General features: G+C 39.1%; 1 protein-coding gene across 1 annotated transcript in view; it reads left to right on the forward strand.

Annotated features, from left to right (window-relative positions):
• LOC132815957 (adenylate cyclase type 2-like) overlaps positions 1 to 12,364 on the forward strand; it is a 624,569-nt gene extending 612,205 nt beyond the window's left edge. Inside the window, exons 24-26 of the mRNA XM_060825336.1 lie at positions 4,730 to 4,844; positions 7,819 to 7,943; positions 11,919 to 12,364. Coding sequence (XP_060681319.1) covers positions 4,730 to 4,844; positions 7,819 to 7,943; positions 11,919 to 12,071 — 393 coding nt within the window. The 3' untranslated portion in view covers positions 12,072 to 12,364. The remainder of the gene's footprint in view (positions 1 to 4,729; positions 4,845 to 7,818; positions 7,944 to 11,918) is intronic.
• Positions 12,365 to 15,101: the final 2,737 nt, after the last annotated feature.

The following is a 15,101-nucleotide window of genomic DNA, read 5'->3' on the forward strand; positions in this document are numbered from 1 at the left end:
AAGTTGACTAATGAGGGAAGAAATTGAAACCAGAAAAAGAAACCAGCAGGTTTGGGTTGTCTGGGAGTGAAAGTCTGAAAAATCTATTTCTCAATTCAAACTTTTCTCTAATCAAAATATTTTGGCATTTAACTGAGGCCACAAAATGGCCAACCAACCAAACTGCTTGAAGTAGATGCGCTAGTACTTAAATATCATAATGAAACCTGAGACCTTTGTTGCCATTCTACTTTTGGAATTTAATGATCAACTATGTTTCCAGAGCATCTGGAAATCCAGTAACTTTTCCAAGGTGAGGACTTGGCATATCTCGGAGTTGAGTGCCTTTAACTGCTGCTTCCTGGATCCAGACTTACCTCAGTGATTGGCCATGACTCTACCTATGAGCTTCTCTCCAAGACTCTCAGATTCCACCATGAGATCTGTCTGCCTCATACCCCACCACCAGATCTCCAATCTCTCTTCACTCCCCAAATTTGTCCCAACGCAAAGTACACGATAGCCCACCGCTAACTTTTAACCATCAACTTTCCTGACCAGGCCTGCGAGGTCCCACCCTGAGGCTTCCTATTCCAGACCTAATTTTCCACCCCCACATCTGCAATTACCCTCCTTCAACCATAACACCTGTTTCCACCCCAATTCCACAATATTTAAATCGATTAAAAATTAAATTTGTGTGAGTTTAATTCTATTCTTTTCTATTTTTCTGCCTTTTTGTTTGATTACCATCAAACTCAGGTAACATGAAGCACTAGTTCAAAAACCTTAGTGGTGGACACCAATCCTCTTTTCTGCTCTATGGCTTTGAACAACTTTTCTGCATTCAGAGTCTTTTGTTTTTCCAGTACTTGGGATGATTCTGTCCCTTTTTTTGCTGGCTTCTCTTCCTTTTGGAATCATAGAAACATAGAAAATAGGCGCAGGAGTAGACCAGTCAGTCTTTCAAGCCTCCTCCAACACTCAGTATAGTCATAGCTGATCATCTAACTCAGAGTCCTGTTCCAACTTTCTCCCCCTATGTGTTAATCCTTTTATCCCTCGGAAATATATCTAACGTCTTGAAAGTACTCAATGTTTTGGCTTCAACTTTTTTCTATGGCAGACTATTCCACAGCCTCACCACTCTCTGGTTGGAGAAATTTCTCCTCATTTCAGTCCTAATGGCCTACTCCATTCCCTTAGATTATGATCCATGGTTCTGGACTCTCCCGGTCATCAGAAACATTCTTCCTTTGATCACCCTGCCTCATGCTGTTAGAAATTTGTAGGTTTCTATGAGACTCCCCACCCACTCCTCATTCATCTAAACTCGAATGAATATTTCCTAACCAATCCAGTTTTATTTCATACATTAGTTCTGCCGTCCCAGGAATCAGTCTGGTAAACATTTATTGCACTCCCTCCCTATCCTTTCTCAGTAAAGGAGAGTGAAACTGCACACAATATATCAGGTGTCGTCACCAAGGCAAATGGAGCAAAATATTCCTGTTCCTGCATTTGAGGCATGAATTGGCAAGGATGGATTGGGCAACCTTATTGAAACGGTTGATGATGGATATGCAGTGATTAATTTTAAAGAATGGGTGCATGAATTACAATTATTCATTCCTGTCTGGCGCAATACTAAAAGAGGAAAGGTGACTCAACCGTGACTTGCAAATAAATTAAGAATAGTATTTGATCCAAAGAGATTTATAAAATTGCCAGAAACAGCACAAATTAGTAGCAGTTTAAAAGTCAGCAAAAAAGGGCAACAAACTTGATCAAAAAAGTAAGTGTATCTGAGTTGAATTATAGAGTACAAAGAAACTGACTGTAAAATTTTCTATAAATATGTGCACAGAAAAGGATCAGCAAAGACAAATGTCAGTCCCTTACAGTCAGAGAAAAAATATATTTGCCATACAAGAGGTTCAACAGAGGTTCATTAAGCAGACACCAGGGATGACTGGACTGTCCCATGTTGAAAGATTGATTCAACTGGGCCTTTATTCACTCGAGTTGAGAAGAGTGAGAGAGGATCTAATTGAAACATAGAAAATTCTAACAGAGCTGGACAGATGAGCTGCAAGGAAGACGTTTTCTGTGGCAAGAACCTGGCATCACAGTCTTAAGCTAGAGGGTAGGCCAGATAGTATGGAGATGAGAAAAAGTCTCTTCACTCTAAGGGTAGAGAATCTTTGAAACTCTTTATAACAGAAGGCTACGGAGGCTAAGTTACTGAATATATTCAAGAAAGAGAGAGTTCTTTTCAGATTTTAAAGGCATCAATTATTATGAGGAGAATGTGGGAATATGGTATTGAGATGGAGAAACCACCATGATCATATTGAATGAAGGAGCAGGCTACTCTTGCCCCTAGTTTCTAATTTTTTGCCAAAATCACTGATTAGACCTGACTCAGGAAATTTAGTCTTTTTAATAGTAAAGTCAGGGCACTGGCAAGAAGCCCCATGACACGCATCGTAATCGCTAAAAAGAATGTAAAAGGAAAATCCAACCAATTATCTCCTCCTCAAATAATTCAAGTTCACGTTATTGACCTACTCTCTTTGATTAAACCAGGCATTACCCCTCACCACATAATACTGTCTCCATCCTTTTCAGCCAGGCATATATTCTCTGCCCGAATTCAAATTAACACTTCTCTCCCTCCATCATCGAACCTGTACTATTCTTTGCTTCCAATCTATTTCACATTGGTACTCAACATCCATTTTATGGCAAACATGCTTTAGAAGGAGCAGTATTGATAAGACAACAATTACTTTTTCTTCCATGAATTAATCCTCGAAATGTCTGACTATATAAAGCATTCTTAACTGGGTACTGCCAAATGGCTTGGAATCCAAAATTGTTACAAAACAAAATTAGATTAGATTCCCTACAGCGTGGAAACAGGCCCTCCGGCCCACCGACCCTCTGAAGAGTCACCCACCCAGACCCATTTTCCTCTGACTGATGCACCTAACACTTTGGGCAGTTTAGGTCAATTCACCTGACCTTCACATTTTTTGGACTGTGGGAGGAAACCGGAGCACCCAGAGGAAACCCACGCAAACACAGGGAGAATGTGCAAACTCCACACAGACAGTCGCCCGAGGCTGGAATTAAACCCAGGTCCCTGGTGCTGTGAGGCAGTAATGCTAACTACTGAGCCACCGTGCCACCCCTTTTTCCTCACAACGATTAATTACTATCCAAGATAAGATTAATCTGTTTGAGGATCATTAAGTATGATTTATTATTCCTCCTCCCTCCATGCAATTCTCACAACACTCATTCTCCTGACTGGAATCAGGTAACCTGTTGTTACCATGCAGACTTTTAACGTTGCAGGACTTGAGACAGCAATCACCTCATGGGACTCTGATTAGAATTGTTAAAAAATGTAGTGGATGGCATCCATGCTTATGCCTGAGTATTGAGAGGCCAAGGATTGCAAGGCTACAAGGAGCCCAGTGAAGCCAAAACAAAAACTAAGTTCCAAAATTGAAGATAACTAACAGTTTTCTGTAACAATTGTGTTAATAAATGAAAACTACTTCTTTGTATTTTGATTTCCTTCCTCAAAAACTTTACCAGTAGATTTGTGATTTCATGGAATGTTGTAAAGGTGAAGTGGTAATGTCGCTGGACTAGGCTTACAGAGATCCAAGCTAATGTTCTGGGAGCAAGGGTTCAAATCTCACCATAGCAGACAGTGAATTTGGATTCAGTAAAAACCTAAAATAAAAATCTGGCCTATTGTGACCATGTAACCACTGATGATTGTCATAGGAAACCCTCTGGTTCACTAATGTCCTTTAAGGAAGGAAATCTTCTGTCCCTACCTGGTCTGGCCTATATGTGACTCAGCTCCACTGCTATTTGGGTTGGCTCATAACAGCCCTTTGGGCAATAAATGCTGACCTTACTATCAACTCCCCTTATCATATGGACAAAGTACCGTTAGGAGCTTCTCCTACTTCCGAACAAAATTTCTGATCACTAACACTGGCAGTTATTAATCTTGCAATGTAATGGTTTCTAATTAAATCGATCAGAGCAATTTTATTAGGCCAGAAAGAACAATTAGGCAAAATAATGGCAATTAATATGCATCAGCACGCTTTTAATTTGTGAATTAAACTGGTGATTTTATAATTGACAACATTTTCAGGAAAGCTCAGAAATTGATACAAGAAGTGGGAAAACTACACAAACATACAAGATTTATCAGGCAAAACCAATCAATTGGCAACATTGTCTAATTTTGATCTGTGAACAGTTAGCCACAGCATCATTGCATCAAAGAAGTAAAATAAAATCATTTACAATATTTTTCTTATAATTAACTGATCATTTTTTAAAAATTCTAAGTCATAAGTGGCAAATAATGACAAATTATTTTAAACAGTAGCATTTAAAATATTTAAATTCAGGTTTGAAATGTATATAGATCACTGACTTTTGGTCAACAGTTTATTGTGTATTACCATTCCACATTGTTCATCATAAAGGCTATACAGCACTTAGTTATTAGCGTGAGTATTGATCCATACTTTCTGTATATTGCTTAATAGAATTTTGTGCTTTTGTGATTTGAATCCACAGATTTTCTTTTTGCTGAGTTCCAAAAACAATTTCTAAATACATTTGAATCCATGTTTTATTTGTAAACCAGACATTGTGTTATGTAATATCTATCTAAATTTCTAATATCTAAATTCCTCTTGATTTGCAGGAAGCAGACAGACAGTACACACACATTGGAACCATGTTGGAATTTGCATTCGCACTTATGATAAAACTTGATGTGATCAACAAGCATTCTTTCAATGACTTTAAGCTGCGTATTGGTATGCATGTTTATATTTCCTGCTCTCGTGATCTGGTGGTGAAACCGTGTGTACTAAATACTTTTTTGTTTCTTTTAATAACTGTATTTATAATTTGAAACCACTACTTAGTTACAATGTTGCAGGGTTGAAGAGGTTGCACTATGGTATAGATTACAGGTCAGATAGACCTATATTTTTAGCTACATGAAATCATGATCTGTGATGTTCTAGCATAAAGATACCCACCTTTGCCTTCAGTCACCCTCACTATGTAAAGGTCTGTGTTGTGGATGTTAATATAAAGACAACACCTAGGTTATGTATGTAAATCTGTGATATTGTAGACTTGTGAATATTTGTTATAAATAATAATAATGTGGTCTTAACAAATTACAATATATCTGAATCGACAGAACATGACTATCTGTGGTACATAATATGAAGTCTAAATTATTTAGTGTAAAGCAAAAATGGCATCAGGTGATACTCCAGTTCCCATGTTCTTTTCTGATGGACAAATAAAGCTGGCTATTAAAAACAAAATAAATATATGTTTATGAACATTGAAGGGATTCCTCATTCTGGATTTGTAGATAAACACTGACTCCAGCTTTAGTGCTAATGTTTATGATACCCAGTTTTAATTGGTACAGAAAGGCCTTATTAGAAGTAGTCCTGATTTGGAGATGCCGGTGTTGGACTGGGGTGTACAAAGTTAAAAATCACACAACACCAGGTTATAGTCCAACAGGTTTAATTGGAAGCACACTAGCTTTCGGAGCGACGCTCCTTCCTCAGGTGATAGTGGAGGGCTCGATTGTAACACAGAAGTTATAGCCAAAAATTTACAGTGTGATGTAACTGAAATTATACATTGAAAAATTGATTGTCTGTTAAGTCTTTCATCTGTTAGAATGCAAAGGACAATACCTGTATTTTGCCAAGAACTCCTGTGCTGTCCAGTCGGCTTGCCACATTAACACTATTATCCCAGATGTCATACTGTGGTTTCTGAGCTCCAATTACTCCAGCAATAACAGGACCGTGGTTAATACCTGCCAGAAATTTAAACAATTACTTTACATGCAATCTTACGAAAGATAGTGTCTCTATAACTCTCACTATCTTTGCCACTAAAGTAAAACTACAGGCATATGGGCAACAAAATATTTTGGCCCAAAACTCTAATTTCCCAGACTGCTGGAGAACATTAAGGGCGTGTTGATATCTCCACATACTGACCTCTGTAGGAACAGCTCAGCAAGTTTAAGCTTTCGGTTGGCAATTTGACTGCTCTCTGAGATATCAGACAAGAGGCATTGCATAACTTGAGCTGGAATTGGAGATTTCAGAGAATTCCATAGGATTTACCTTAATAGTTAACCAAGCAATGTTAGACAGTAAAAAATGCATTAATGCCTGGCTATCTCCAGAGCTAACACTCCAATCACCCATAGTAACCACCCAAATACCCCTCTGATACACCCAAATTACATCCATGACCCCCCCAACAACCTTCAGACATCCTGACTAATCAACTGCATTCTAACAGATGAAAGGCTTAACAGACAATCAATTTTTCAATGTATAATTTCAGTTACATCACACTGTAAATTTTTGCTATAAATTCTGTGTTACGATCGAGCCCTCCACTATCACCTGATGAAGGAGCGTCGCTCCGAAAGCTAGTGTGCTTCCAATTAAACCTGTTGGACTATAACCTGGTGTTGTGTGATTTTTAACTTTATTAGAAGTAAACCTCAAATATACTGTCGATAATCAGATAAACAAAATATTGGGGCAGACTGTCTGATGACAGGACAGTCATTATTCCAGTGTGGCTGGGAGTTGTGCATGAGGAGACCCTGTGAAATCCCCATTTCTAGCAGGCTCCAAAAGAATAGCCAGGATATTGCATGTTACTCTGGGCAATTCTTCTACAACTGTAGCCCTCCAAAGATCTCCACATAAAAATTGGAGATTTTGAATGATTCTGATGGCAATGAGTAAACTGCATAATCTATCTCCTGAATACCTATTCAGCTGACCCCATACTTAACTCCCATACCCCTTACTACAGTAGCACTTACACCCGTTAACCCTGACCTGAGTACATTACCCTGGGAGCCATCACCCAAACCCACGCCAGGGAGCTGATACTTTTCTGCGCCAACACCCCCACACTCCCACTCTGAGACCCAACACTTTCTGCCCAGCACCTAATGCACCCCCTGAGATCGGACATTCTCTAACCCAAGAACTGACTTCATCTGTCATGGATATGACATGGGTCCCTTGGCAACTCCCCCACTCTCCCCCACACAACCATCGCCACCACCATCAGTACATGGGTAAAGTGGCTTGAGGGTGCTGTATTAGTTGGGTTTGAGATGTATACTTGGATAGTTAGGTGATCAATGGGCTCATGCCAGAAACATCAACTCTCCTGCTCCTTGGATGCTGCCTGACCTGCTGCGCTTTTCCAACAACACATTTTTAGCTATAGTCAGTGATCAATCAGGATGTTTGACAGTTGTTAGGGGGGTCATGGATGTAATTTGGGTGTATCAGAGGGGTATTTGGGTGGTTACTATGGGTGATTGGAGAGTCAGCTCTGGAGATAGCCAGACGTTAATGCATTTTTTACTTTCTAACATTGCCTGGTTAACTATTAAGGTAAATCCTATGGAATTCTCTGAAATCTCCAATTCCAGCTCACGTTATGTAACGCCTCTTGTCTGATATCTCAGAGAGCAGTCAAATTGCCGACCGAAAGCTTAAACTTGCTGAGCTGTTCCTACAGAGGTCAGTATGTGGACATATCAACACGCCCCGAATGTTCTCCAGCAGTCTGGGAAATTAGAGTTTTGGGCCAAAATATTTTGTTACCCATATGCCTGTAGTTTTACTTTAGTGGCAAAGATAGTGAGAGTTATAGAGACACTATCTTTCGTAAGATTGCATGTAAAGTAATTGTTTAATTTTCTGGCAGGTATTAACCACGGTCCTGTTATTGCTGGAGTAATTGGAGCTCAGAAACCACAGTATGACATCTGGGGTAATAGTGTTAATGTGGCAAGCCGAATGGACAGCACAGGAGTTCTTGGCAAAATACAGGTATTCTCCTTTGAACCACTTCTGCAAAGTTTGTCAAATATTATTGCCAAATGGATGCACTTTGTGTGCCGCAGATAGCTGCAGTTACTTGTACCAGTCAATCTTCCATGAACAATTAGCATATTTCCAGTCTTAGGCTACAATATAAATCTAGCTTTTTTTTAACTAAAGTTAAAAAAAGAATTAAACACATTGACGTAAAGGAAGAGAGATTCTAACAAAGCTTAGTAATGGTTCATCACCAAATGTGGTGATTTTCAAAGGGGTTGTGTATGATTATTTTTCAAAGGACATATTTACTGATCTAATACTCTTAACAGAATGTTGTACCCAGTGGGCAAGCATTAAAAAAATCAGTGTCAAAAGAATCAATCTGGTATTCCCTAAAATGTTCATCTAGTTGTTCATGTGAGGGGCTCTGACAACGAGACATCCAGTTTTTGGATCTAGCTGGTCATTTGGTGTATACGGTTCCCAAAATTCAGAAATAATTAAACTTGTACACATAAATATGGAGTGTATGTCTTGGAGGTCACTGTGTGGCAGGTGGACTGATTCATTGTTGCTTTGGTACACTATTAGGGCTCAGAATATGTTTGGTTTTTATTTTCAAGGATCCCTCTTCAGGTTTTTCAAGATTTACTTTTTGATTTTCAGGGGCTACTTTTTTGGTTTTCAGGAGCTCCTTTCTGGAGTCACAGTAACTCCTTCGTCAGATAATGCAGTCTGAGTAAAAATGACTCCTCTGTATTTGTGCTGATATGTGGGACAGAAATTCATGCAGAAGCAGAATAAAGAGGATTTATCAATTTTGCCAATAATTATTATTACTGTTCTACTAAACTTAAAGTTACAAACATAGGGAAAGCCATAATTCCTTATACACCACAACAGGTATAAGTTAACAATTATGTTTTGACGATCTTGCTGATGCTACTATAGACAAGGCATCATCATCATCACCCTAAATATGTTTTAGACTGGCGAGGTCACAGCTAAGCTCTTGCATGTTTGTCTGTAATACATTTGCTGCAGTTCAAGTAAGTAACAGTATGCAAGATGTTATTACAAATAAATACACATCTTAATGAAGTAAAACTATTCAATATTAAATTATACAATCACATCTTTTTTATCATGACTCTTTGGGGGGTAGTGTGTTGTAAATCAAGCCATGTTATTCCTGGAATCATCACAAGTATGAAAAAAAAGAGTCAAACTATCCAAAGTCCTTAATTTACCTGACTGACAGATTCAGGGGTTAAAAGAAAACACTTGCCGGATCTTTGTACATAACAAGAAAACAACTGATTGGTATAAACAAACTGCGTTTAACAAATGGCAATTAGAATGAATGAATTGTCGACTTATAACTTTACAACTCTATCTCTTTGTTAATTCTCCCTTTCATAAGCAGAGAGACACAAATGACAGATAAAACATGATATTAAGGCTGGAAAAAGAATTTTAAAAAGATCAGAGAAACAGTATGATCACACCTCTGTGGGCCATAGTTGATTTATTTCTTTTCCTTTCATTTCTGTTTTAGATCTTTGCTGATAATATAAGGTTGTTCACGCACTGATGTTCTACTTCATTCACTGATTGAAAGTATATCCATTCACTGTCCTTAAAGGCATTTTATTTCTCCTTCAGTAGGGAATTAGCAGAGTAAGGTGATTAGAAGACAGCTAGATTTTAACTGGATCTCCACTCAGGAGAAACACAGGAGAAAGCTGCTTTAGGGCTACCTCTTTGCAGGCTAGCTGGTTTTCTGCTGCACTGGCCTACCCACAAGCCATGATCACCTGGTCAGAAGGCGATCAGAACATTATTGTCCAGCAGTTTGTGTTTAGTTCAGAGTCTATCAGCTGCCTGTCCCTGTTCCAAGAAAATACCAAATTGTATACAGCTTTTGGTATGCTCCAGTAAACACTATTTGCAAAACTGCAGCTACAGTCCCCTTGGTTTAAAGCAGGAGCTTCTTTTTGTCCACAGTCCAATCATAAGGTAAATAAAATGATTTGGTCTTTATACAGATCTTCACTCCACTCTCGCCCCTTTCAGACCTTCTCCACAATCCGCAGTTCCTCCCTCCCACTTTGCAGCCCAATTCACCCCCACTACAGTTCCTGTCCACTATGTCTCCTCTTTCCTCTGTGCCATCCCTGCAGCTCCTCATTACCCCACCCCTGCCTCGCAGCTCCTTTCCTCCATTCCATCTGCATGCCCTCACTGTCACTCCATTGGTCCTCTGGGCCCAGCCTTTCTAGTTTTGCTCCCCTGTCTCACTGACCTTTTTAGTCAGTCTCACTGTGTTGCCTGACAGCCTACACCCACAGCCTCCAGCCTTGCTTATAGCAGCCACATACTATGCTCACTATAAACCTGTCAGAAGTAAGCAGGGGAGAGAACATGCCTGTGATTGCAGGAATGAGTCCTCACCAGTTCTTTCATTCTATTCATGAGGCTGACTTTTCCTGATTGCTCACCCTCTCAGAGGGAATTTTCCAGGATGAACTGTGGATTCCAGAGGTGGATCTGCCCACCAGCCCATGTATTTTGAGCACTTCTGACCATAGGTGGAGTAGTGAATGTATAAATCTGTGGCTATCCATGTATGCCTACACATTACAACACAATTCCAAAATCAAATTGGAATAATGTAACAACATACCAGTATGCTTTCTTTAAAATAACATTCCCCGTGTATCAATGGAACTGTTATATGGGATGCTGGGTACCCACATTGTGGGAGCAGGGCTGAGGAATGTTCTTTTCAGACTTTAAGATGAGATTTAAGGATAACATACATATAGCTATGATTTAAACAAATAAAGAGGCCCAGTCCTCTGTTTCAGCATCATTGTAAATTATTCTCTGTACTAGGCATTGTTTCCTAAAACAAAACACATAACAGAGCGATACTTGCAGAAGTTCTATTAAACTTGCCATTGCTGGATAATCTCTACACAATTTCTATTCATGATATTGAGTAGCCACTTAATCAACGTCAAGATGCTTCTATGGTCTTTTGTGACAAGCCAGGGATAAGAAGCAATGATCTTTGGAAACTAGAAGCAAGCAGTCAATCAGTTGCTATTTCAAAAGAAGGAACAGGCAGCATACTGACAACACCAGAGTGACCAATCTCTGAATTTATGGGGTTTCCTCTCATTGAAGTTGGTGGCACATGTCCTAGCAGCGTTCACTCTGCCTGTCTTGGCTTCTTTTTCTGTCTCAGTGACGATTATTGTCAAGAAAAAAAGTTACTTTTGTCTTGCGCCTACTAGAACAATTCACAAGAATACCAACAGAGGGTGTGGGAAGGGGGGAGATCATTTATACAGTATGAGAGGAGAATGCTAATTGGTTGTGAGTGAATTCTGAATGATGGAGGCATTGCCATGGACAATGTAATGATGATTGTTAGCTGCCAGATTTTGTTTAGATTTCAAACCAGACCGGGCCTGAGAAATGAATCCATGAATGGGTTGTCATCAATTTTGTTGATGTGTGCATGTTTATTCTGTCTGAAAAGAACAGGACCATGTGCATGTTAATATATGTACCTTCCATTAGATGCTGGCATACAACACTGTAATTCTGCAACTGAACAACATTTGCTTGATAATTCTTGTCGTGCAAAGAATAACATTGGCAACACATTTAGCACAGCTAGTTGGGCTTGTAGCATGGCACAGTTGCATATACTGCAAGTTATGTACATTAATCTTGAATCATAAATTTTGGAGTAATTCTTTTCAGTAACACAGGTGAATGTTCCTGCTCTGAAATTGGATACTAATTAGAAGGAAAAAAAATCCAAGATCTAAGTATCAACATGTTGGTTATATTGCAATATTTTACAACCAAGTTACAGACTAAAACCTCTTAAGATTGTTTTAATGGAAAGCATTATTACATAAAGAGGATCCATTACTGGAGTAATGAAACTATTTTAATCACTTCCAGATAACAGAAGAAACCAGTAACATCTTACAAACACTTGGCTACAACTGTACATGCAGAGGAATAATAAATGTCAAAGGGAAAGGAGAGCTGAAAACATACTTTGTTAATACAGAAATGACACGATCGTTATCACAAGGAAATCTGATGACCTGATGAACAGAAGATCCAACATCAAAGATTACACATTCAGCAGCAAAGTGTGATATGCCTCTGAAAGAGTATTCTAAATACATAACTTGTACATAGTTTGATTCCATCCTTAGCTGCACATACATTGCCTATGTTTTGGATATGTAGAGCTACTTGCATCTAAACTCTTAGGCTTAGCAACTCTCACATGAGCTGTGGATGCTCTATTTGCTACAATTGAGCAAACTACAACAATCACGAGGACCAGTTTTTACAAATGTGTTACACATTTAAAGTCACATTGTTTTGTAATAACTAATTCATTAAAAGTTTGTATGTTGTTTAATTTACAGAATCTGTCATTTGTTGTTCTTTCATGGCAAAATAAAACACAATACTTTATACCTCAGTAGGGACCACCAATGAAATCGGCTTCAACGAGAAAAGAATTCCTGATACCGGAAACATGAAACAAAACAAAAATTGCTGGAGAAACTCAGTAGGTCTCACAGAGTTTGTAGAGCGAAATTAGAGTTAATGTTTTATGTCCATTAACTCGTCTTCTGAACTTCAGTATTTCAACTGTATTTCAATATGGCTTTGTGTCCTAAAACACATTACAATGACTAATATCCACAGAGTCTAAAAGTTGGATCAAGTCTGAACCAGGGTGTGACACCTGTTGCTATGACCAAAGTTGTGAGGGAGGGGACACTGCTTCCTGTCTAGTCCCACTCCTTCACTGATCAGTACAAATTTTTCATTGACCCAGATGAGCAACATGGCCAGTTATACAGGTCTCAGATGGTGTCAGCTTCAGTGTTGGGAACAAGTCAGTCAGGTTTCTATTTGTCGATAACAAATACCTTCTCTTCAATCAAATCAAAGACGCAAAGAGCTTTGACAAGCAGGTTAGTGTTTAAAATATGTATACCCTTTTTTAAAAAAACTGACAGTGGAGAAACAAAAAGATGAAAATTCTGCAAAATCTTAACTTTATAGTGCTTTGAATAAGTAGCAGTTAAGTTCATGAAATTGTAGAAGTTGTGCATTTTGTTTTCTTCACTTGTTGGATATGGAGATCACTGCATGATTCCATTTATTGACTACCCTGAGTTGCCCTTGAGAAGGTGTTGGTGAGGTGCCTTCTTAAACAGCTGCAATCCATGTAGACCCACAATGGTGTTATGGAGGGAATTCCAGCATTTTGAACCAAGGACACTGACAGAATGGTGATATATTTCTAAGTCAAGAATGGTGTTTGACTTCGAGGGGAACTTGCAGGTGGTGGTGGTCCCATGTTATCTGCTGCCTTTGTTCTCCTGCATGGTAGTCGAAATGGGTTTGTCTAACGATTTTTGGTGCATCATATAGGTGGTGCACACTGCTGCTACTGAACATCGGTGGCAGATGGAGTGGATGTTTGTGGATGCTTTGTCCTGGGTGGTGTTAAACTTCTTTAATGTTGTTGGAGCTGCAGTCATCCAGGCAAGTGGAGAATATTCCATTGCACTCCTCGCTTCTACTTTGTAGATGATTGACAAGCTTTAGAGAGCCGGGAGGCGAGTTAGTCATTACTGTATTCCTAGCCTTTGATGTGCTCAAGGCCATTATATCGATATGGTTAGTTCAGTTGAGTTTCTCGTCAATAGTAACCCTTTAGGAAATCGAAAGTGATGGTAACACTATTGAAAGTTATCGGACAATGGTTAGATTCTCTCTTCTTGAGGTTATTGCGTGGCACTTGTATGCCACAAATGTTATTTGTCACATTTCAGCCCAAGTCAGGTCTTTCTGCCTTTTGGACATGGACTGCTTCAGAATCTAAGGATTTGCAAATGGTGCTGAACATGGTGCAATCATCAGCAAACATCCCCATTCTTGACTTTATGAGAAAGGAGGGCCATTGACAAAACAACTGAAAATGGTTGGGCCTAGGACACTAATGCTAGGCAACTATTGTCATAAAGGTCTCCCTCCCACCATTCCTTCAATAACCAGATCTACCAGTAATTAAAGGTCATAAATCCCATCTCTTATCTCCTTGAAAGCTTTGCTTGCCTTGATTTTCCCACAAACAGTAGCTGGCTTAGAGCACATGTTAAGCTGTTGACTTCTTCCTTGATAAGATCACAGACCCGTTTTCAATGCAGAAAATGTACAATTCACGTGTACTTTTACAATTTTTCCATTTAGTTCTTGAATACAAATGTGTATTCCCCAAATCTGTTCCTTGCAAGTATAGACAAAAGTGAGGACTGCAGAAGCTGGAGATTAGGGTCGAAAGTGTGGTGCTGGAAAAGCACAGCAAGTCAGGCAGCATCCGAGGAGCAGGAGAATCGATGTTTTGGGCATAAGCCCTTCATCAGGAATGAGGCTTGTGGGCCAAGAGCTGAGTTGGAGGCTTGCAAGTGGGATAATGTGGGGGGGGAGGGGAAATGAGGAAGCTGTTGAAATCCACATATATTGTTGTGGGGAAAACGTAGAGAATCACCAGGAGATGCAGAGAGTTCTTCAAGAAGTAGGTCTTTTATTTGCAAACAAAAAACCGTGAGACTGAGAAAGCTGATGCCCACTAACCTTAGGATCCGTGGATTTTTATTTTTTTTTATCATGTTTCTGTTAGCTTATCAGCATGTCCAAGTATATTAATCAAAGTTCCTCACTCTAGCTACACAATATACCAGTGATGTTAGTTCCCATTATCTCTTTAGTTGTACATTCTACTTGATGTTATTCTAATGTCATGGTTAGATATTTATTGCTAACTCTGCTACAGTGACCTTCAATTGCAGACTAACCTATCATGATAGATATTTAGCTATTCCAACTGTTATAATAGTCTACTGTCTCAAGCTGACTCTACTAACTATTAATTAGATATTTTAATGTCATGTCCCAAATATTTACGGTGCCAGTCCTATCATAACATTTAACAGAGAAACTTGCTTTATTACTTGTGTTAAATCATCTCACCATAGTGGGTGCTTAATCTAGGATAGATGTTCGGCACAACATCGTGGGCCGAAGGGCCTGTTCTGTGCTGTATTGTTC

The sequence above is a fragment of the Hemiscyllium ocellatum genome, chromosome 5, assembly GCF_020745735.1.
Source record: "Hemiscyllium ocellatum isolate sHemOce1 chromosome 5, sHemOce1.pat.X.cur, whole genome shotgun sequence".
In the NCBI taxonomy this organism is placed as follows: domain Eukaryota; kingdom Metazoa; phylum Chordata; class Chondrichthyes; order Orectolobiformes; family Hemiscylliidae; genus Hemiscyllium; species Hemiscyllium ocellatum.